The following is a 23,060-nucleotide window of genomic DNA, read 5'->3' on the forward strand; positions in this document are numbered from 1 at the left end:
CCAAGCACCCTCCCAGCTGCCTGCTCCTGATCACATATGAGGCAGAACCCACCGCAGCTCCTTCCGTTGCCACTTCAGCCCAAAACCCTGTGAGCCCAACGCTCCTGCCTAGGGTGCTTCTGCCCCAGCTCAGCCCTGCACTGACCTGGGACAGGGGCCGCACCACCGTGTAGCCACCCCAATGGGGGCACAAGCTGGGTGAAACCGGGGCTGCAACGCAGAGCACTGCCTGGGAAGCCCACACCAGGCGCCGAGAACCAGGGCTGGTGGGGTTACACCTGGCTGCAAATGGCCTTGATAGGAGGGTGCCCCCCGCAGGGCTTTACCCCCAGCACACACTCCCCTCTGTGGCTCATCATGCAGGACCTGCCATCCCCCTGCACCTCCATCCTCCACAGCACCGCGCCTGGCTCCATCCTCACTGTTACTCACACCTCTCACCCACCACAGCACTTAAACGTGAAAGACATATGGAAATGAGTGGCACTAACAAGAGTATTAATTAAAAAACCATCTGTTGAGCCAAGGAAAGCTTTCCCCTCCCACAGCCAGCCTCGGGCAGTGATTTGGCTCCTTGGTGGAGCAGGATCTAGCCAGAGGAGAGACTGCGGGCCAGGGCAGCCCACAGGCTGGGCAGGGAGAGGGCACAAGGAGGTAGCCATCGAGCCAAGCTCCACCTGGAGGTCCTAAGTCATCTCCTCATGGAGCAAAAGGCACGCTGGACATACCCAGTTTGCTCTGCATTCAGTACACTGGCTCCCATTCCCAGGGCACTCACTGTTAGCAGGTCTCAGCCCAGGCCCCCTCTGCGCAGTGCAAAACAGCCCTGCTTCCCTGCAGATGGGCACAAGCAGGGCCTGGGAGTGACCCCCCTTGATGCTAAAGCCCCTTCCTTCTCAACTGCTCAAGGCTGGGTCAGGAGCTCCTGAGGCCAAGCTGGTGGCAATACAGAAACCAGCAGCTGCTGCAGCATCCTGCTCTAGTCATTTCAAGGTGGAAGGCCAGCAGGGATGGGAGGCCAGTGCCCAGAAAGGCTTGGCGGTCTGTGTCATGGGCACATTCAGCATCCATCTGGTACCCAGCTAGGACCTTCCTACAGTGGCCTTGACCAGAGCTGTGTCCCCATGGTGGTTCACATGTTCAGGGCAGTATCAGTGGCAGAGGGAGCCTGTCCTGGCTCTGTCACCTAAGTCCAAGGCTCCAGGGCAGAGCCAGCAGAATTTCTTTGCATGACTGAAAAACCTGTGTGATTTCCTGTAAACATATTTTTAATTACCCATGGTGGTGCTGCTGGTCCTCCAGCTCCCCTGGCAATCCCATCACATGTGTTCCAGACCACCTTCTCCTTCCCTGGGCAAATAAAAATTTTAGCTTTTCTATTGCTGCTTCAGAGGGAGCCAGGGCGGTCCCCAAGGAGCACAGGGCTGTTCCTGGCTGGAGGCAGGTACCACCATCAGCATGAGTGCAACCCACTGAGCATTGCCCCGGTGAGAAGTGAAGGGCCAGTGGGGAGAAGAAATAGTTTAGGGAAAGGAGCGTGGTCAGAAACCCACTCCTGAGAAGAGAGGTGGCATAGCACAGGGTTACACTCTACCTGACAGCTGCAGCAAGCACAGAGGGCAGATCTACCTCTCAGCCCAGGGCCTGGCCCGTGTGCAGGAAATACCTGGCAGGGAGAAATCACAACCTGCAGCACAGATGGGATAGATACTCCTGCAACAGGCACAGGCACACATGCTACCTCCCCGCTAAAAGGGGATATAAGCCTCCCCTAGGAAGCAGCCAAGCAAATGGAGGCCAAGACACCAACATTCCCAAGCCCAGCTGCAGGAAACACATGCAGCTCTCCAGTGCCTGCTGCTCAGAGAGCATCTCCTGCTGCTGGAGACTCAAGGGATGGGGCCAGGCAGGAAGGCAGCCCTGAAAGACAGTGAGTCCAAAACACCTCCTCTCAGATGAAAGCCTTGGGACAGACGGAGCTTATGGAAGGAGCACAGCAATGGAGACACATGGCGAAGGGAAGCAGACATCCAGGGTGGAAGCCTCCCTTGGCGTGGGGCCAGCGGCCACAGCCCCAGACAGCCCAGCTCTACCCGGAGGAAGCTGTAAGGAGAGCAAGAGCAGCAGATTTTGAGCTGTTTGGCAGTCCCCAGCTCTCACTGCCAACTCTTCCCACAAAACAGTGAGACAGGTGCTTACCAAAGGTGGGCAGCCACTACCAGGACTTACCGCATGGGACGTGGCAGTCACACTCACAGATGTCGCAGCGCAGGAACCAGCGGGCCCAGCCTGAGTACTTGGTGACACAGGCTGAGATCTTGATGCAGCCACGGTTGAGGAATGCCCCCAGGTGGGCCTGGGTGCTGCAAGATGAAGAGCACCTCCCGGTAATGTCCCGCTCACTGATCTCGATCCGACCTCGCAGGCAGATCCCTGCAAGAGCAGGGCCAGAGCACGTCACAGCGTGCCCACCAGCCCTACAGCCCTCTCGCAGAGGGCTGGGGTAAAAGAGGGATTGGAGACATGCCTGTAGCCCTCCCACCTGCTCCCCATGCAGACAGTGTCACTGTCAGCGTGACACCCAGTGGTACTCACGGAGGCAGGTGGGCTTGGGGGTCCAGCGGCCATTGGACTGGCAGGCGCTGGCTGGGTCCCCCAGCAACAGGAATCCAGGCCGGCAGCTGTACCGCACCACTGAGCCGACCCACCAGTCGTTGCCATACACCACCGAGTTGAAGTCCGCTTCGGGTCGCCCACAGTTCACTGGGGACAGGGAGGTTCCCAGGGGCATTGCAGGACTAGCAGCCTGTGCTGCCTGCTTGGCAGAAAGGCAGCCCAAGGGGTTGCACCCAGACAAGGTTGCAAGTCCTGGGCGCGGACCAGGGTGCTGGCTGGGATCTGTGGGTGCCCCAAGCTGCGTCCCCTTGTGGCCCAAGGACTGGGCTGCTGGAGAAACTCCACATGTGTGTGCATGGCACAAAACCTGCCCTCCCCAGGCTGGCTCTGCCAAGCCCTGCAGCCTTCCCCAGGCCCCCGCCCCCCTCCCCGGGTTTCTGTCCTCTGGCTGTACCTCGGCAGAAGGACTTGTAGCCCAGCCAGCAGCAGCTGCCATTCCCACACTGGCTCCTCTTCAGCTCCTTGTGCTTCCCCTTGCAGCCCCCCACGCAGATGGGTGCTGTGCCAGACCAGTAAGTATCCAGGTCTCCTGGGGCCACAGGGAGCAAGGCAGAGCTGGGCTGGGGCAGACACTCAAGGACCATCCTTCCTGCCAGCTGCCCAGCCCGCAGAAACCCGCTGGGAGGTGGTACCAGCCCAGCGAAGGCTCGTCTTGGCCTACCCCCAGACCCCTGCTGTGGTGAGGCATGCATCTGCTAGCAGCCCCCAGCTCTCCTGCAAACCAGCTCCCGCTTCCTCTGTGCCAAGCCTCAGCACAGGGGTGTGACAAAGGTCTTGCTCCCTGCTGGGGAAGACCAGTCCAGCCAGGTGCTCTAGGGCACCCCGTAAGCCCCTCTTCCCCCAAACACCCTGTTACCTTCTGGGTCCTCGCAGGAGACCAGCATGGCCAGCACGGTGAGGAAGAGGAGGCCCAGTCCCATAGTGCACACTCTGCCCTCCTCCCCTTGCCCCTCGAATCAAAGGCCCCTCTCTGCTTGCCCAGGAGAAAGTGATCTTGGTTTCCATACACACAGGACAGGGGATGCTGTAGGACATGGGGGAAGGGAGGAGACATTCCCTTTAATGCCAATCCTCTCCCCAGCAGATAATCTCTGGCAGATTACCCTCCCTGGACCCAGTGTTTAAAGGGACAACTCCTCCCAGTCACCACAGCCTCACCTCTGCTCCCAACACTTAGCACTTACATTGTGCAGGAGCACTATAGTCCAAGATAATGCAGGCACAGCCATGGCTTTGGCAGCAGAGCCCCAAGGCCCATGTGTTGGAAAGGGGGCCAAGCTGGAAGTGCTGTGAAGGCAAACCTGGCAGGAGGCCCTTCTCTCGAAGGCATCCTTGGCCCAGCTCTGCCAAGTACCAGGGAGCAAGGGCAGGGAAGGCTGGACAAGGTCTGGCCGCATCGCATGCTGGCAGCCCAGGAATGCTCTCCCCAGAGCTAGCAGCATCCTCCTACACTGCATGCTTCAGGGCTGCTGGGAGAGCCAGCTGCCTCCCACCCTGCTTCACCCCAAGCACAAGGTGCCCATCATGTGGCCCTAGCTCCATTTCACTGGCCCATGGGAGGCACTCTGCATGCACGCCCCTGGAGAGAGCAGTATTGGGGTGCAGAGGTGTGCACTGCCCTTCACACATAGATCCAGCCCCAGGAAACCTTCCCACACAGCCTGCAGTAGGCAGCTCTGCCCACTTCATCCCTGCTCCTTACCCAGCCCCTGAGTATGGCAACTGCAGAGCATGCTAGCCCTCACCCAGGGTGCAGGCCTAAGGGGCTGCTCTCATCGCCCCATTCCAAGGGCACAGCCACAAATCACACCCACAGCGTAATTAGAAAGTGAGCAGATGGCCAAGGGTTTAGTATAAAGTGATTTCCTCCATTAACCTGGAATTCCAACAGCTTTTGCTGAACTGCTTGAAAAAGGAGATGGGAAGAAGTCAGCGTCCAGCCGAGGAGATCAGCAGGGTGCCTCCCTGACTCCATGTGAGCTCACCACCTCTACACACAGGGCAGTGAGGGCCCGAGTGTCACCACAGTGACACCAGCCTCACATTGTTCTCATCCAAATCACTCCACAAAGGGCAAGTTGGCTCTGCTCACAATCCCAAGCTACTCTCTATATTCAAACAATGACATTGCAGGCAGCTGACATTCACATCCTGAAGGAGGCAGCAAAAATCAAGCCTGCATCAGGACAGCAGAGAACAAGAGTGCCAGAGTTAAACCTGGCCTTCCAGTGCCACCTCTGGGGATGTGGAACAACACGCTTTTCAAGGCAGTAGCCAGCTGCACCAAGTGGCAACACATAGGATGTGTCCAGAGATCCTGGCAGCTCTTCAGTGCCCACCTCCCACACTCCAGGGTCTAGGCAACTTGGTTTCATTCTATCACAACAACATGCCACAGCTGGCAGGGATGGGGCTGAAACAGACATCAGACACTGGTTGGCCTGGCAGTCTGACTTTTATTTGTCTTGCCAAAGTACACTTTGCCCAGAAGCCCAAACCCCAATGTGGGGAGGAAACCCAGGGAAGGACAAAAGCAGCAAGAAGCTCCCAAATCCCCCAGCGCTGCAGGGAACAGTAGCCTGCAAACGACAGCACCTCCACCCTCTCCCACCAGAGATCAGTGCAGTGTAAGGGGATCAGTGGTGCAAAGACCACCAACAGCACCAGCTGAATGACCCAGGAAAGATGATGTGCAGGGAACTGCTGATGAAGGAAGAAGCAGAGCCATCCCTTGGAGAACAAAGTATGGATGGGGGAGAACAGGCCTGCTAAGGGCTACACATCTCTCCAGGGAAGAGGCTTTAGCCGCAGTGTCTGCTCAGCACATCATCCTGCCTGGGGAGATCCTAGCTGAGGACCAGGCTCAGCAAAGGCTGACAACTTAGCTGCACAGCAGCAGGGCCCATACCACCAGTGAGTGACCCAGAGGGGAAGGCCTGTGTCAGGCAAAGGCCAACCCTCCTGGAAGGGTGGGAGAGGCTTGCTAGTCCCTAATCCCCAAAAGGAGGAGACAGACAGTGCTTTCCAGCTCAGATCACTTGACCCACAACTGAGAGAGACCTGTCCTTCCTCTCTCCCCATGCTGACCAGAACCAGCAGCCAGAAAGGCTGGGGCAGCAGAAGGGGAATTTAGCCAGCTGCAGATAGGTGAAGACAAGCTCAGCCCTCTCCCGCAAGCACTTCCCAACCTCCCCCACAGGCACATCTCATGGATGCCCAAGTTTTCCTCGTGCAGAGAGGCAGGTGAGCACCTCACACAATCTGGATGCCCAGCTCCTCAGCCGTCTTCTGCAGACGGTCCATGACATTCTCCTCCAGCTCCACAGCCAGCCCGCCAGGTGCTGACACCTGCTCCTCTGAGGATGTGCTGGCCATGACATAATACACAGTCTCACTCTCTCCGTGCTCATTGGTCCGGTTCACCACACGGATAATGGGGTTGGCCAGGGTGCCAGGTTCTTGCTCGGACGACGGCACTGATCCCAGAAAGGCACTCGGCCGTGCTGGCTCAGGGTTGTCAGCAGAGCAAGGGGCTGGGCGCAGTGGGGCCACTTGCAGCTCAGCAATACCATTCTCCACCAGGGAAGCCTCTGCTGGGGCCTCCAGAATGATGCCCTGCAGGTTGCCCTCACCCTCAGACAGCACCACACACTCAGTTGAGCCATCCAGTGCCTCCCCCTGCTTCTCTCCGTCCTTCAGTAGCTGCTCTGTCAGCTCCACGCTCTCGTAACGCACCAGCTGCAGCCTCATGTAGCCATCCTCATGTTCCTTGTACCTGAGCAGAGATAGGCATGGGTGATGGAGCCAGTCACACTACAGCCCCTTCCCAAGAGACAGGTAGTAGCCTGAAGCAGCAGCCCAGGAAGGGGCACTATATTCTAGGTTTCAATGCCCAGTGCTACATAGATGATACCGGGCAAGTAAGGTAAAAACCCTTCAACTCCTATCCCTAAAAGCACATCCATGTGGCAGCTTCCGAGCCTTCTGCCAGGCTTCTATCACCTCCCAAGCTCATCTCCTTCCACCACTCTGTTTCACTGGGAGCATTTGAAGTCCATCCTCTTCCCCTCCCAGCTTTTAGGCTCTGGTAACTCTATGGAGTTTCCTAGAGAAAATTCAGCAGAGGCATCTGTCAAGAGATTGATCTACAGCAGCTTTTCCTGGAGTGGGACACCTGGACCTGGCCCCTGCCAAGCTCAGAAACATCCCACCAGATGCAGCTGTGATGGCACCATTGCTAATCTTGCCCCTAATCTCAGACCCACTGCTGGAGCTGCCACCCAGCACTGCTCTGTCACTGTGCCAGATTCCATCGAATGCTTCCTGCCCAGTGTCTCCCAGCCACTGGGAAATGGGTCTTGAGCATATTACAGGCAAACATCAGAACCCAAGCGCTGGGTTCTGATGCCAGGTCTTCCTCCAGCAAGACACAGGATGCAGCTCCAGCGCTCTCTTGCACTAGAGAGGAGATAGGGAGGAGCTAAGGATGGGCAGTACCTGAAGCGAGGATGTCCCGAGGGCCATTTGAACTGGTGTTTCTTCCTGAGGTGGACAGTGAGGTTGTTTCCACGTGTGAAGCACTTGTCACAGACATGGCACTTGTACCGGGGCTCTGAGTCACCCTGAAGGGCAGAGAGAGGGATGTGAATACCCCATGAGCCTGATCAGAGGGCCTGGTACCCATGCATGTGCATGGAAGGAGGAATCAGGTTCTCTCAGAAGACTGACATGACACATCATTGCAGCAGTAAGAGAGGAATGCAACCTGACCTCACATTCCTACAGCCCTGGTCAGCCTGGGACACTTGACATGACTTTAGCTTTTTTCCTCATGCTTCTGTACAGCATGTTGCACTTAGCAGTTCTCAGCCTCATTGGGAGAGAGTACACAGCAGAACAGCCCTCTGCTCCCTTCCCACCTCATGGACTTTCCGGTAGTGCAGTTTGATGGAGCAGAGGGAACGTGCAGTGAAGCTGCAAGCCTCAAACTCGCAGCGATAGGCTGGCTCTTTGCTGTGCGTCTCCAGATGTTTCCTCAAGTCAATGAGATTCTTGCAGCTAAAAGGAAATTATAAGGGAACAAGGCTGAACACTGTGTAGCATGCAGACACACACATGCCTCTGGGTGCTTCTCCGTCAGCAGTCTGGGAAGATGGAAAGCCCTGGTCCTCACCTGTAGTCACAGTAGTCACACTTGAACGGCCGTTCCTCGCTGTGCCTAAAACGAATGTGATTTCGCAGGGAGGAGGGCAGCGGGCAGGTCATGTCACACAGAGGGCACTTGTAATGGTTCACTGTGCAAAACAATGGGTGGAAAACATTACCACAAAGCAGGGGAAAGCACACACTCTTCAGAGCCTCAGTTGGGAGAAGGGGCCTTTACTCACCATGGTTCCTCATATGGTCACGGAGCAGCCTCTCTGTGGCAAACCTCTTGGAGCAGTGAGAACACTGAAACCTCTGCTCTGCAGCATGAAGGCCAGGGAGAAAGGGGAGGGGGTGGTGAGAAAAGAGATCAAAGCAGAGACAACAGCACAAAAAGAGGGAAAAAGAGGTAGTTACAGTAGAGCTGGGAACCCTTCTCTCCAGGCAGACACAGCAGACACTGACTACAAAGCCAAACAAAACAAACAAATAAAAAGCCACTTGCAAAGACCAATCTGCCTCCCCTTCACGCAGCCTCCTTGGGCTGCCAGTGCAGGAACTGGGGAGCAACCATCACACACACATCACCAGCACAGCACAAGGGAACTCAGCAAGCAAATCCCAATGCTGCTGCAAGTGCCCGGCTGCTGCCTTTGACTTCAGTCCTGGGTCCCTGCAAGAGGAAAGTTCTGGCTGCCGCAGTGCGAGACCTGTGCAGCCTTGTCAGCCTCCAAACCTCCTGCCTCTGCAAGAGACACTTCTCAGAGATTCATCAGTGTCTGAGCTCCCAGTCGTCAAAGAAGCCAGACTGTTTCCAACCACACCCATGCCCTTTGCTTGCAGAGAACAGGCAGCTCTAGCAAACCAAATGGCCCAGTCAGAAGACCGCTCACAAGCCACTCCTTCCCCACCCGTGGGAGCTTACGGTCCAGTGCAGTCTGACGGCGGATGTGGTCAAAGAACTTGGTGTTGTTGGCAAACATCCCCCCACAGGTAGGACAGGCCACCACCTTCTCCTGCGTGTGGCTGCGCAAGTGCTCCCGCAGTTTGCAGCGCCCCTTGAAGGTGCAATCACAGTCTAAACAGAAACAACACAATGCCATTAAGATCCTTCGCACATGGGCCACGATACACAAACTGACTGAATGGCAGGCTTCTTGCTTGTGTTTTGGCTAACAAGGTTCAACTCCCTGCTCCAAAAAGCCCACAAAGCAAGGTCACAGCAGGATGAGATCTCTAATGTACAACTGGTGTGGCCCCCCCACCCCTCCACCGCAAGCAGCTATGGCAACTGCACAAACACAGGAGAGAGAAATTATTGGAAAAAAAAAATGAACTGGAGTCTTTTCTTCTAGGTACTAATTAAATATAAATGAAAAGTTCAATATTAAGCACTCAACTGGATCCCCTGAAGGAGATTCTACAGAAACATTTCACTGTTATGACCATGCACACATATTTTTGAAGTTCAAGAGGCTCTCTGAAACCCTGCCAAGGAGTGCAGAGTTCTCCCGTACAATGTTTGCAATTCAGCCCTGTGCAAAGCACTCTAGAGAGGCCTTGCATGCACCCACTAACCTTTCCAACCACAGAGGATCACATGGTTCTCCTTTCCTGATGCCTTGTACTCCGAACAGAAGCTGTGATCCTCCACATGCCGATAGAACCACTCGGGATTATCAAACGATTTCTGTTGGGGAGCAAGGACAGGCAGAATAGGGTGAAGAGATCAGCACAAGCTGGCCTCAGCCAGAACACAGGCACTTTCACACAGGTACAAACACAGCCAACAGGCAGGCATGCAGGTGAGCTGCAGAACAAAAGCAGCTCTCTTTCCCTTGGCTGCCACATCACAGATAACCCATAGGAAAGTGAAATGGTGTCCCCTGTTCTCACCTCACAGTACTCCCACAGACAGAGAAAGTTCTCCTGGATCTCAGGGATGATATTGCGGCTCTGGAAGTCCAGCTGGCAATGGCTCACATCTGTCTGGCTCTGCAGGGCCTGCAGCCCCCACTGCTTCAGCTTGGTGTGGTAACAGTGGAAATAGACATGGCGAATGAGGTCAGCTGAGCTCTCTGGGGAAAAGAAACCGCATTCCTGCCACAAACACGTGTATTCCTCTGCAACACAAACAGGAGATATACAGGCCATAATTGTCGGATGGAAACTCTCCAAGTAAAGCTCAGGTTCCCGCAAAGAGAGAAACACCACGGCTTTTTTCACGAGATTCCAGTCCTGCAACAGGCAGCGCTGCTCTCCTCCAGGAGAGGAAGATTCTCGCACAATGAAATATCTCAGAGGAGAGGGCGGGCTCGCGAGCCGCAGCGGGTCGAAGCTGCCAGCTCCTTACCGAGAGGGTCCATCTCGTCCCGGTGTTCCCCGGGAAGATGCTGCTGCAGGTGCTGGGCCACATGCTCGCAAAACTCCTCCATCTTTGAGGCCACGTAGGTGCACGCCTCCCACTCACACTGCAGCACCAAGGCCCCCTTACCGCCGGCCTTGGGGGGCGGCATGGCCGGGGCCGCCGGCCCCGAAGGGCAGAGCGGAAACACCGAGGGCTCCCCCTCACCGTCGCCGTCACCCCGCTGCCCGAAACCGGCCCGGGCGCTGCGTCCGGCAGGCCTCGGCAAGGGCAGGGGCGGCCCCGCGCTCCCGCAGCAGCGGCGGCCGGAGTCGGGGCTAAGCCATCACGGCCGGCAGACGCCTAGAGGCACCGAACCGGCGGCGGAGGGGGAACCGGGAAGCCCCGGGGCTCGGGGGGGCTCGGGAGACCGCCCCGCTCACCCTCCGTCCGCCCCTGCCCCGCCGGGGGGCGCCGGAGCCCAACGGACCGCGCCCGCCCAATAGCAGCCGCCCCCCGGCGAACCGCCGACCAATCGCCGCGGAGGAGCCGGCGGCGGGCGTGCAGCGGCCGAGCGGGCCCGCCGGGAAACGGCGCCGGCTCACAAAGGTTCCTGGGCCTCTTGGGGCTGAGCCCCGAGCCGAAATCCTTGCAGACAGCCGCGGGACCGACTGGCGTTTGGCTTTTGGGAAGCCGGGACCACTTTCGTTGTTTTAAGATTTGGCACGGGACCAGGCTTTGCGGTGGTGGAGCGCGAAGAGCAGCACAGGCCACATAAGTTCATTTCAGGTGCCTCCAGAAACATTCCGTGCCTAAACAAGAGAGTCCTCACAGTGCAAAGGCTGCAGTCAAAATCCACACAGCTGGGCACCCCGGCCAAGTGCCGAATACAAAATCCCTCAGTTCTGCAGTTCCTGCTGCGAGATAACGCAACGTATTCTCTTTACTCGGTAACGAGAGGACAGATTGAAATGACAGCTTGGCTTAAACAAATATACATTGACTATGGCATCTGCTGTTCCAGGCCTTTGTAACACAAAATGGTGACACAATTCTCAGAAAGTTTGCTTCAGCGCAGGTAAATGCCATGCTAAAACCAAATGGGATTGTATAAAATGTGCCACAAAGCGTGCCTTGCCAATACGCAATTGCTTCTATAACTCCTGTCATACACACCGGGTCTTCTCCTCTGATGTGAATGGAAAGTACATGCCCAAATTCACTAAATTATATAGAAAATCTGAGTATGATGCTTTTTCAAATGAAAATGTAAGGTAAGAGATTGATCTCATCTAAAAGAAGGCTGGCTGAGTTTCTATTTTATCTCTGTTTATTTGTTTTCTGCAGGACTTCTTGTTTTCAATGTAATTATTTTGTAACCAGTACAGAAAACACCTGGACTGGCTAGGCAGTGCAAAGCTATTAGCTTGAATGGGGCTGGGATTTAACTTGTATATCTGAACCAAAGTATATAAATATCTGGCACAGGAGACAAAACTATCTGGGAAGCCTGCCAGTAGGCAGGTGGCAAACTAAGCCTATTGCTGACAAAGCAAAGACAGCCCTCTTCTGCTGTGACTTTACATCTGCCCACACTTCCCCAACCCACCTGGTGCTTCCTGCCCATTCTATTACCTGTCAACCAAATCTAAGACACCTGTGGGTAGCAGGAGGGGGTGGCCAAGAATGGACAGGCCAAAGTAAGACTTGTCTTATATAAGAGGGCATATATACACAGTGAAAGACTCTGTACACAGGAGCTTGAGTCTTCCATTGGCTTGATCGTGTGATGTCCTCTTGGTCCTGAGCTCCATGTCTGAGCAGACAGAATACCTGACTTGTTCTGCAAGTTAAGAATATTGGGAATTATTCAGGGTGTTATTTCAGCTCTGCATTCCCCACTTGCCTCTATGGCGTGCGCAGATGCAGCCTTTGCCAGCTGCTGCTCTTTGTATTTTATTTTTCTTCTGAAGGAAAAGAATAATTACACTTAAAAAAACCAATAACCTTCCCCAGGAAGGCAGTTCACATGACAGGCCAAATTCATCTCCTGCCCAATGCTGGGGAAAGCGCATGGAATTACAAACAGGGATGGATCTTACCTAATAGACCCGCAAGCTGGCAGCAGACTCCACAAGAGAAGAAATATTTAATTATAAGGAACGTATTGGCGCCAGTCTTGTCCTGATCATGTAAGATGAGCACAGCAATGCTGTGCACCAGCCCATGCTGCTTGTACACAAAGCACTCCAGAGATCATCTGCCTCACCACAGCCTGCCCTCACTGTATTGATAGGTTGTGCTAGCCATGTTGCAGGGAAAACGGCTCTCTTGCAGCAAATGCAGATATGTTTCAGAACCAGGATATAAGCTATGATGTTTAAAGAAGAATTTAAAGGCTTAACTCTGTTTTTTGGTTCAGATATTTTTTGGTTCAGAAACAGACTTGCTACCATTTGGAGGCTGGGAACTGAGGAATGACTATAGCAGGCCTGGCCAAAGGTCCCTTTAACCCAAGTCCAGCAGCAGTATAAGAACAGGTCCTTTCCTGGCTGCTGTTCCCCCTCCTGGCACCTCACTGGGGACTAACCTCAGACCTTCAGAAAGGGGACCCCTCACTTGATAACAGAAAGCCAAACCCTGTCTTCCCCCCCAGGAGCATGTGAGTTTGCTAAAGGATGTTTCTTCCCGTCTCATGAGCATGTTGTCCCTGGCTGAGTGCTACCCCTTCTCCCCGCAGGTGCTAGCAGATGCCATGCAAAGCCTCCTGGGTTCAGTGTCCAAAGATCCAGTTTTAATTGTGTAACGCACAAGCTAGCCTGTGGGGTCCCAGAGAAACAGTACTACTCCCCAAGCAAGGCCTGCTGTGTGCATCTTCAACAGCACATGGGCATCTCACACTTACTCACGATAAGATGCTCTTGTCCCAGGCCTTGTTTTTCCAGCCAGGTTGCTCACCTGTAAGGAGATGGCTCATCACTGCAAGACTTATCAGCCTTTCACTTTAACCCAAGATTTTTCCATCAGTAAACCTCACCTCAGTTTTCATCCATGAAATGTTGGCTCAGACAGGAAAGAGACTCTTTGGGAATGATCCACCACTGGCCATGCAAATTGGAGTGAAACACACATCAAGAGATTTGCATTTAAGCAAATCCCAAACAAGGTATCACGGAGACATCACTAAATTGTGGAAAGCATATTTCTGTCAGGATCAGCTGGAACTTTACCAGTGGAATATGAGCACTGGCTTCAGTCTGCTCTGGGAAGCTCATGACGGTCAGCCTTTCTCCAAAGTCCTGCAGAATCTGAGAGCTGGGACCTGTCAGCAGTGACGACAATGGAAACAGGTGAGTTTCAGCACCTTGACTTTTCACAAGCGTAAAGATACATCTTCATAGAAATATCAGGGAAAGAACATACCGTGCCATCCTTGGGCTCATATTTAAAAAAAAAAACAAAAAAACCCAAAAAACCAAACCAAAACAAACAGGAGGAATAATTGTCTAAAATCCACATGTGGCATCTTTAATGTCCCAAGAATTCAATAGTACCTATTAGCATGTTCTGCCTTCTCTAGGCTGAATTTATATTCCCTCACAATGCAATATTTTTCCAAAGGCAGTTAGATCAAAGTGATGTGAAATACAATTCAATTTGCTTGAAAATTATATAAACTCAGGCCTAAATTAGCATTCCGTTCCCCAGTGCTGCCAATAGCAGAGTTATCTGGAGTGTTAATAGCTGGCATCAGATCCTGCTGAATAACTCACTGAAAACAACAGGTTTATTTATGTGAGGTTGGACTGCTAAGTTAAAAACAGTGTTAAAGGACAGAGCCATTACATTGCTTACTTATAAGAATTTGAGCAGAGGAAAAACTGTGAGTATATGAGTGAAGTAACTTCAATAGTACAGCATCCGTGTGTAAAAGTAAGGAGGTGTGGAAGCATTTTTCTAATGTCTTTAGACCATAGTAAAGATCTTAGGCAAACAGGACTACAGAAGTGCAGATCATCAGACACTTGCTAGAAATGGTCACAGACAAGCAAGGTCAGTTAACACAAAGAGGTTGTAGGGTTTGGCAATATCAGACTGCAGAATAAAAGAATAAAAGCTGCTCACAGCTTTTCCAGTGATGCTATTTCAGAAATATCCCCATTCTGAAAATTAAATATAAGACTGTCTCCTTGGCTTTGGTCCTCCTCCGAAAGTTCTGTGCTGAATCTTCAACTGGATGCAGCTAGTAAAGTCTGCATGAGTTATCGCAAGTATCAGACCATGATGGAGCTGAATGAACTGTGCTATACATTTCAGGCTTCTCTATCAAATTGCAATGCTGTATCTTTAAAGGAACTCTCATGCAAAGATTCCAATGCAGAAAGTATAGCTGTTTCTGCCAGTTATACCTGCTCTGCCACAGCTTTTCGGCTCCAGATACATGTCCGCACCAGGTACCCATGCTTCCAACTGCTCTCAGTAAAAACAGCCCTGAAAAGGGGCTACAGGAGGGAGTTTTCTTCCTTGGGCCATGGAAAAGAGCTGGCCCCAGTCTCAGCTGCAAGAGTTGATATCCATTTCTGGCTGTGTCCTGGCTCGTCCACCGATACTCACTGGTTGATATACAGACTCAGTGTTTACCTCTATTTTGACTGTTTTGATCATAAGCTTTCTGGCGCACTGTCTCTTGCAATGTGTTTGCCTTGTGCCTGGTCTTGGCTGAAGTCTCTCTGGTTAGTACTCAAACACCCAGTTGCCCAAAATTGCAATTTCTATGGCCCAACAGAAAACATTTGGGGTAACCTCAAGCCAGCACTGAGATTCTGTGTTGTTTAAACCCTCTACTCTTCCCTTTCTAAGCTCTCCACGTGCATGTGCACCTGGGGACACAATGCGACATGAATGAAAGTGATAAATGGAGCCAAATGACACAACCTGAAAAGCAGAAGGGCAAAATGGTATATCACAATTTTAGAGATCAAACACATCAGCTGTGGAATGGCTGGTTTTGTTCCCTCAGGAGAACATGGCTGTGTGTTTTCCAATAGATTAGCTTCAAAGTTAAGTTCTTCTCTGGAAGATTTCAATAAAAGCCCATGTGGACACTCCTCCCTGGTTCCACAGGTGCGAGCTCCCTGTTCAGGCACAGCTGGCTAGCCAGGATAAAAGAGCTGTCCCTGGTATGGTACCTCATACCTCTCTCTCCTCACTCGTGCCAAAACACCTGTACACAAGGCAGATCTCGCAAAGCTCTATCCAGGCAGAGGAAGAGGACAGAGGCCTCACACCAAAAGTCACACAGACCCTAGGGACAGGTTGTGCTGTATTCCAGGCAGGTCAAGAAAACAGAGCCAGGCCTGCCGTCAGCCTCTTGGGTGACATCCCGAGACACTGAACCCCTCTTTGTGCCTTCCTTGACAACCTTGATAAAACAACGGAGTCCCCAAGTCCCTGTCTGTATTTGCTGTGGATATAAAGCAGACTCAGCAGTCAGCTTCTTTTCCTTTCCCGAGATCTGCACTGTGATTCACATCACTGTTCAGAGCAGCGACTTCAACTGTCCAGGGTATTTCCACCTTTGCTGCACTGAGGTCAAAGCTCACAGAGCAATGTGCTGAAAGCCAGCAACTCCAGAAGGGCAAGGAGGGGCTAAACCATAGCATCTCTGCTGAAAGCAATAAGGGCTGTAGAGTTAAATCAAATGTTGCTGACCCAAAGGGGAAATGTAGGATCCCCCAGAGCTCTCTTTGGAAAATAAAAGCCTAAAACCATCAGCCAGCCATATCTGGCAGAGGGAGCTGCATGGAAACCACATGGCACCCATGCTGAAATACAGGGTAGGGCACCTCAGACTTTGTTCTCTGCAAATGAGCAGCCCTCACTGTTGGGCTCCTAAGGGATGATTTTGTATTAATAATAGCAGCCTTGTATACTTCCTTCCCAACTTGGTATACAGAGGCGATGAATTTGCTTCTTCTGTAACAACCTCTTCCAGCTGCTACATGCTTTCATTGAACTCCTCTAATGCTCGTTTCATTCCCTCAGTCCCTACAGATTTTGGAAAACGGGTGTATCAGGGAGTGCGAGTGAAGCACACAGTCAAAGATCTTCTTGCTGAAAAACGATCCAGGCAGAGCAGTGGCTCCTGCTTCAGTGTAAGTCACTTCTTCCCCCCCCCGCCCTCCCCCCCTTTTTTTAAACCAGAAAAGTCATGTCATGTAATCCTCTGGTTTAAAGAGCATTTATGTTGAGTTCAGGGCACTGCCAATATTGGCAGGGAATAGCAAAAACATTTGCAACACTAGTGTTTGCCCCCAAAGATCACAGATGGCTCCTTGATTTTTTACATTACTGAACCTTTGAGGGATTAAAGTCCTTCCCTCCCGCCCCCCATTCCTTCCACATCCTGCATATGACACCTTTCCAAGTCAACTTCCTTTTTTCCTAGCTACAATTGAACAGCTCAGTGCCACAAAAATAGATGTTCTTCCTTGAATGTTGTGCTCCTTCCAGCTCCTCTCTGGCATACTGGAGTGCCAGGGGAGATGCAGTGATGTTATGGTCTGGAAAGAGGCCAAGCATCAGTTTGTGAAAGATGTTTTCTTCTTGTAGTGGTTCTATGGCAACAGGAAACCTAAGTCAAATTATAGTATGCTACATTGTTTTTCTCAATTACTAGCAAGAAAAGCGATGCTGTCCCCAGAAGAAGACACAACATTGCAGGTGCCTGCATGTGGAATCCAGTGGCACAGTAAGCCATTCCCTGTGCGTTGTCAAGGCTCACCTTTACCAAGCAGCAGCACTTCACTTCCAGGCTGATTGGCAGCAATGGGGTCACTGACAGATAAGGAGATGCAGTCAAGCTGCTGAAACTGTGTCCTGGAAGGAAAGGGTGGGAGCAGAGACCCGAATTACTGGCAGCAGAGGACACATATTAGGAGCTTTGATGCTCTTTTCCCCTCAGACTTTTTGCCTTTAGCAAAACAAAGAGACCTCAAAAGGACTTGCAAGTATTTTTGTCACTGTTACTTTCATGCATGTTAACTCTGTGTACCAAAACAGGCAGAAAACCAGCATGGGCATTACCAACCAAAGCAAGATCTAGCCATAGATATCTTCACAGCCTTCAGCTAATGCAGAAAGGCGGAAGAGCCCCTGAGCCACAGACAGTCACTGGGAAACACATGCTCCCACCAGGCAGGCATTTAGGAATACTGCTTTGGGGAGCAGCAGGAAGCAACTGCTGTGTTTGCTCTCCCTGAGAAAACAGATCCTGCTTGATGACTATCATGCTTTACCTGCTCTCTTTCTAGAGGCAGCAGCTTCAACGGCTGCAATCAAAAGCCCTAGGAACTGTAAAACACTTGCTGCTTGCCTTATTGCCCTTTGCTTTGTATTCAAAAGCTTAGCAGTTGTGTGTCTATCTAATGCAAAATCAGGTCTGTTGCTAATTCCCTATGAGAGACGAAAAATTATTGTGCAGGGCAAACATCCGTATTTGCTTGAATATATCATGAAAAGAACAGCTGTAAGTGCAGCTCTGTTTATCTGACATAATATAATCCAGAATCAAAGCAAACGGCAGATAACTGAACACCCCTTTGTATATTTATGATGCAGTGTAATTTAGCTGCATCTTTTGTTTGAACATGATCTTTGCTCCGAAACCAGTAAGCCTTTGTTATGCAAGGGGAGGCCTATGGAGGAGATCTGCTGCTGAGGAAAGGTCATTGCTCATCAGAGGTGAGCTGCTGGCCTGTTTACTGAAGCAGTAGAACAGCAACAATTTCATGACAGCCAGGCCCTGCACACATCAAATGATAGGAAACCAGTGTGTACTGTGATGAAAACCACACAATTTGGGCTTCTGAGTCCCACCAACTGCAGGGCAGAAGGCCTTTAGGGAGGGTCTGACTTTTTTCCTTTAGCTCATCTACTGTGTAGGCATGAACCAGCAGTTACCCTCTACATAAAAGGATTACCTTCTTTTCTCAGGTGGGAAAACTGGTAGGTACACAGATGAAGTACTATGCCCAGCAGCACTCAGAGGCCAGGGTCAGATCATTCAGCAAACTTGCTGTTAGTAAGCCAGTGAGGTGCCCTGCCCAGACTAAGCTTTGCTTTTCTTAATTTTTATTACTTCAGCTGCTGTTCTACAGATTGGGCCCAGAGAAGAGATATACTGAAGCCAAAATATGGTCAAAGGGCACCATAGGACCCTGTTGCAGGAACATGTCATTATTATGACCTGGATCCTTGCATTTAGTCCCCCAAGGCAGCCTTGTAGCTGAACAATGCTCCTGGATTACCAAGGCAGCGAAGCAACACGTCTCTCTAGAGTACGTACCCCCAGCCAGTATCTCTGCCCTGTCATGTGCAAGGGAGGCTGAGACCAAGCTTACCAACAGCTGACATGCTGTGAGCTCAAGTGATGCTAAACAGACACACTGTGTTGCAGAAGATCCAGCTACCTCAGTCCCAGGGCACTGAAAGGAAGTAATGCAGAGAGGAAATGAACTAATGGGCTTCAATTAAGCCAAGCCATTCATCACCCGGATAAGGAGCCAGGAAGCAAGTGAAAAGTAGGTCTCTGCAAGTATGTGGGTACCTGCTAAGATGAAGGCCAAAGATGGGCTGCTACAGAGGTTCTTGCAATTGAATTACAGGAGGTAAAGGCCTTGCAGCTAATGTCAGCTCTGTGGCTATCCATCATAAGTGCGCGCAAGAGGACCTGCTGCCTGTGACACAGTCAGATAGTTTCAGTGGCTGTTGAACAGGCAGAATCAAAGATGAACTTAGATGCACTGGTAATTTGAAATGCTTCATACTAGAGGCTGACAGCTATGCCCAAGGACCTTCCTGTCCCTCCAGCAAAGCATCCCAGACCTCATCACTGCAGCCCTTTGACCCGTAGGCAGCATCTGTGCTACCTGCACCTCCTAACTCAACTTTTTCCTCAAACACAGTATTATGGGTGCCAGATGACAGTACTAGATTACTTCTCAGTGGGGTGTTAAGACTGCGATCTAAACACTAGTGCAGAGGCCTGCACCATTACTTTCAAAGAGATTCCTCCTCCTCGGTGAATGCAGACACAAGCTGGCTGCAGGATACAATAGCCATGGGCAGGCAGAGGAGGTGGTGGGGAAAAACCCTGAAGCAGGAGAAGGTGTTACTTAAGTGACATGGATGCCGAGAGAGGTGTCTGCTGAGAGCAAATTTGCATGGGGAGGCTTTAGCTTTGCAGGGCAGCATGCATTACCAGCTATGATCCTCACTGAGGTCTGTGGCTGAAAATGGTCCAGCTGGAGACAGGTGCAAGCCCCAGCGCTGACCCTGCAATGTGAACATTCTCATCTGCCCGCAAGCCAAAGGGCTCCTTCCTGACACCTCCTATCACTCCCACAGCCCGTGTGACTTGTGTGGTCTCAGAGCTCATTTTCATGACGGAGCAGGGAGCAGCTGCAAGCCTCCCTCAGCAGTAAAAGGAAGTCCTAGCACTGGCAAATTTAATTCAAATTTAAACCTCTAAATTTGGTTGCTTGCTGTGGCAGGAACCTCCTGTTTGCACTATGCAAACTGAAAATAACATGCCACCATCACTGCCCAGGGCAACAGCACAGCTAAAGTAAATGCAGACATGGGCACTGTATTTCTGCTCTAAGGGTTTGGAGGTCTGGAGACAGAACTCAGTGAAAATCCATGTATGAGCTCTGCTCCAGAGGAGCAGATGCTTTTGCCACAGTGCTTTGTAAGGAATTAGCCACCATGAGCACCGGGGTCGCTCAGGGCTAATTCTTCCATGCCTAGGGACCAAGAGGAGAGTATTATCAGTATTGCTGTAGCACCCAAACAGGAGCTAGAAACAACTGCCTTCTGCACACAGCCTGCTTGTTCTGCTAGGACGGGCCAGCTAAAGCAGCTCTGCGGCAGGTAGATGCAGCACAGGAGAGCTGGGCTAGAACATGGGCCATGCAGAATCTGCCTATTTTGATCAGCCAAGAGCTTAGATACCAGCTTGTTGAGACCTGGTTTGCGCCAACACCAAAATGACTGCTCAGAGTTATGCCTGCATTAAGGGACCCTGCAGTACATGAGAAAAGCCAGATATCTTGATATTTCTACTGTTATCAACTCTACACAAGACCTTCAAAATCTCTTCTTGGCCTACATCTGCTAATACCTCAGAGGCCACAGGCTTGAAAACTTGTAGTTAAGCTCTTCATACTTATACCACCAAGGCTCAAATAGTGCATCTGAATTATGCCAACACCTTCCCAAACTACATGCTTAGAGAGCTGCCTAGCTTTGATAGGACACTTTTTAACATATCTTTATCTTTTGCAGGGCAACACCAGCACACCGCAGTTACCATTTGTCCAAATGCCAGGTGAAGTTTTCCTCCACCAATAAATACCTTCTATGCAGGTTGGACAGTTGACACTGCCCCTGTCTCTTCTCCTCCAAAGGACACAAAGTGAGCAAAGGAGCACTGGAGCAGGGCCACCCCTCAGAGGGAGCCCAGCAGGAAAGCAATTCAAAGAGTCAAAACAGGACAGCAATAATAAAAGAAAGGCCCCTGTAATCTTGTATGAAATTCCCAAAGAGGGGAAAGAGAGGTAATTAAAGCAGTTCCCACCTCTTTTGAAAGACGTGCCCTGCAGATCCCCTTCTTTTCCCTCTGTATCTCCCAGTTTTCCATGGAGCTAGAGAGAAAGCACAAAACCAGGAGCTGACCTGTTTGTCCCTTGAGCTCCTGGGCAGGGAAAGGGGTGTGAGGCTGGAACAGAGGCAGGTACTTTTGCAGCTGTAACCCCATCCTCCTCCCAAGGGCTGTAGCAGAGCAAAGAAAAAGCAAAGGCTGGTAAAGCTAACCTTAGCCCCCCAGCCTCATACTTGAAGCTTCCCAAAACATATTTGGTTTGCTGCAGATGGAGGTCATCAGCTAGATCAGGGCAGTCTGAGGTGCTAAAAGTACTTGGACTGACACACCTGCTTCAAGACAGGATTGACTCCTGCCCTGGGTGATGCTGGAGAGAAAAAGGTTTTCATTTGCACCTGCAGAGGTTCCATTAGCTCTGTGGTTCCCAGGTGCTGCTGTTACAGTTTCTCTTTAGCCAACCCTTTTTTCTGACCACCACAGGCTCACCTTCTACGGCTGCTTACTACGGCGTCAGGAGATCCTTCACAACGGAGTTGGATTTCCACAACACAAAGCAGTTTGTCAGTGATGTCTACTCATGCCCTCTAGGGTCCAAGCCCTTCTCGTGCAATTCCTCTGCCACTCAGGGCTACTCAGCACTCCTGGACCCATATCTCACCGACCAATATGGGGATTACCGTGCTACTTCCCTCACAGCTGGTACCAGCTCCTTCTTCAGCCCTTCTTCTGTGCCCCCTCTCCTGCCATCCTTCCCTAATGACACAGCGCACTTCCTACTAGTGAGTGAGTCTGTGGTTCTCAGTCACCCAATGAAGGATTACCTGATTTAAAGCTGGGGGTTAAGTCAGGGGGACTCATATGGGAAGGATGTGGCTGTTACAGGAGGCAGCCACAGCAGAGTGCACAGCAGATGGGTCAGGGCTGAGGGGGAACGTTTTTTCTCTTTGTTGTGGTCCTCCATCTAATTGTCCCCTCTTCCTGTTGGAGACCAGCTTCTAAATTAACAACCTTCTCTGCTCCCCAAAATAACTACTCTGTTAAGCTCCTTAAGTTTCTAGAAACATCCTTGTTTGGCTCCAGGCTGTTGCCTATCCCCATCCCTGCCACTTCCCAGGAGCCAGCTCCATTCACACATCCAGGGCAGAGCTCCTGGGCCCTGCAGGGTCAGGGCTGGTCAGTCCCACTGGGAGCCTGTTCCAGGCCTCACCCACTATTGACAGCATGGATGTTTCCTTTCAACAGTTTTAACACCACATACTGCCCCAGAGCAACAGAAATCATTGTGAGTGTTCCCAGTTAGGCTTTGGGGATAGCTTGGCTTGGTGAAGCCAAGTTAGATACACCATTACCTCCAGGATAAGCTTTTATTCTTAAGGGTCTTTCTTGCCTTCTCTCCCCACTTCCATGCAGAGAGAGCCCTGGGAGCAGACCTCACCTGACAGTCTCAGCCAGTCAGATAGTGCATGCTCAGACCCTCTGCAAGCACTGCCTGCCAGCACCAGCTGCCTCTCCTCACAAGAGTCCGGAGGTGTTACCCCATACCGAAGCTCAAGTTGGACCCCAGCCATCCCTGGAGCCCAGCCCTACCCTCTGCATCCTCTTGAAGATGTCCACTACTCCCCCAGCTATGCTGCCACCTCATCCTACTCTTTCTCACCATTCCTGACTGTGGCAAATGAGCTTACCTCCAGGATGAGCCACCTCTCACCAGAGCAGTCCTTGGAGATGCCGCCCCTTCACGATAACTCTGCCTGGGCAAAAGAGGATGGAAGTCCCATCTGGGGGACTTATGAAGGCCGGAGAACTTACTGATGAGACATAAGATCTGGAGGAAAAGAAAAATGGACCATTATTGAAGCAGATTAATTATTTGTATGCTTTTTCCTAAAGCTGGTCCTTCAAACAGAGGATGCTAACAACATGCAATGCTTTATGCTCTGTTTAGAAATACAATCACTTGGATCTACCACATTTAGCTTATAGTAGTGCCTTCTAGCACCTTATGAAAGTCATTGCTCACAATCCTGCTGTGCCACAAGTAAAATACACAGCCTGAAAAATATCTGCACTCTATGGGCCTTTCCTACAAACAAGGATCTCAGGTACTTCTTTTCAGATGCTGAGAGAACAGGTTGCTCTGAACCTTAAACTACAAATACAGAGCAATGTTACCAGAAGAGATTTGGGAAGGCTGGGGAGCAAGGCAGGGGGTGGGGGAAGCCCTCCTTAATA

At 51.5% G+C, this 23,060-nt stretch overlaps 3 protein-coding genes across 6 annotated transcripts; 1 reads left to right on the forward strand and 2 right to left on the reverse strand.

Moving 5' to 3' along the window:
- Window positions 1-532: 532 nt before the first annotated feature.
- LOC126038644 (sushi, von Willebrand factor type A, EGF and pentraxin domain-containing protein 1-like) lies at window positions 533-3,706 on the reverse strand. 4 transcript variants are annotated; one of them, XM_049800626.1, is made up of 5 exons: window positions 3,533-3,706; window positions 3,071-3,205; window positions 2,596-2,763; window positions 2,230-2,363; window positions 533-2,103 (listed from the first exon to the last, which is right to left on the reverse strand). In XM_049800626.1, the coding sequence occupies exons 1-5, from the start codon at window positions 3,594-3,596 to the stop codon at window positions 1,981-1,983; spliced, it is 624 nt and encodes a 207-aa protein (XP_049656583.1). In that variant the 5' UTR covers window positions 3,597-3,706; the 3' UTR covers window positions 533-1,980. The 4 variants fall into 4 exon arrangements, with proteins under 4 accessions (XP_049656583.1, XP_049656582.1, XP_049656584.1 ...); XM_049800625.1 differs by having other exon boundaries at window positions 2,200-2,363; XM_049800627.1 differs by having other exon boundaries at window positions 1,977-2,103; window positions 2,230-2,433.
- Window positions 3,707-5,112: 1,406 nt separating this feature from the next.
- Window positions 5,113-10,639, reverse strand: HINFP (histone H4 transcription factor). Its single transcript, XM_049800624.1, has 9 exons — window positions 10,175-10,639; window positions 9,718-9,944; window positions 9,400-9,511; window positions 8,747-8,899; window positions 8,064-8,141; window positions 7,850-7,970; window positions 7,596-7,734; window positions 7,174-7,298; window positions 5,113-6,451 (listed from the first exon to the last, which is right to left on the reverse strand). Exons 1-9 carry the CDS (start codon window positions 10,335-10,337, stop codon window positions 5,929-5,931), a joined length of 1,641 nt encoding a protein of 546 aa, XP_049656581.1. The 5' UTR covers window positions 10,338-10,639; the 3' UTR covers window positions 5,113-5,928.
- Window positions 10,640-13,505: 2,866 nt separating this feature from the next.
- On the forward strand, window positions 13,506-22,640 carry POU2AF2 (POU class 2 homeobox associating factor 2). Its single transcript, XM_049800116.1, has 6 exons — window positions 13,506-13,515; window positions 15,290-15,350; window positions 16,161-16,320; window positions 20,513-20,555; window positions 21,309-21,607; window positions 22,239-22,640. The coding sequence occupies exons 1-6, from the start codon at window positions 13,506-13,508 to the stop codon at window positions 22,638-22,640; spliced, it is 975 nt and encodes a 324-aa protein (XP_049656073.1).
- The last annotated feature ends 420 nt before the right edge of the window (window positions 22,641-23,060 follow it).

The sequence above is a fragment of the Accipiter gentilis genome, chromosome 5 (assembly GCF_929443795.1).
Source record: "Accipiter gentilis chromosome 5, bAccGen1.1, whole genome shotgun sequence".
Taxonomy (NCBI): Eukaryota; Metazoa; Chordata; class Aves; order Accipitriformes; family Accipitridae; genus Astur; species Astur gentilis.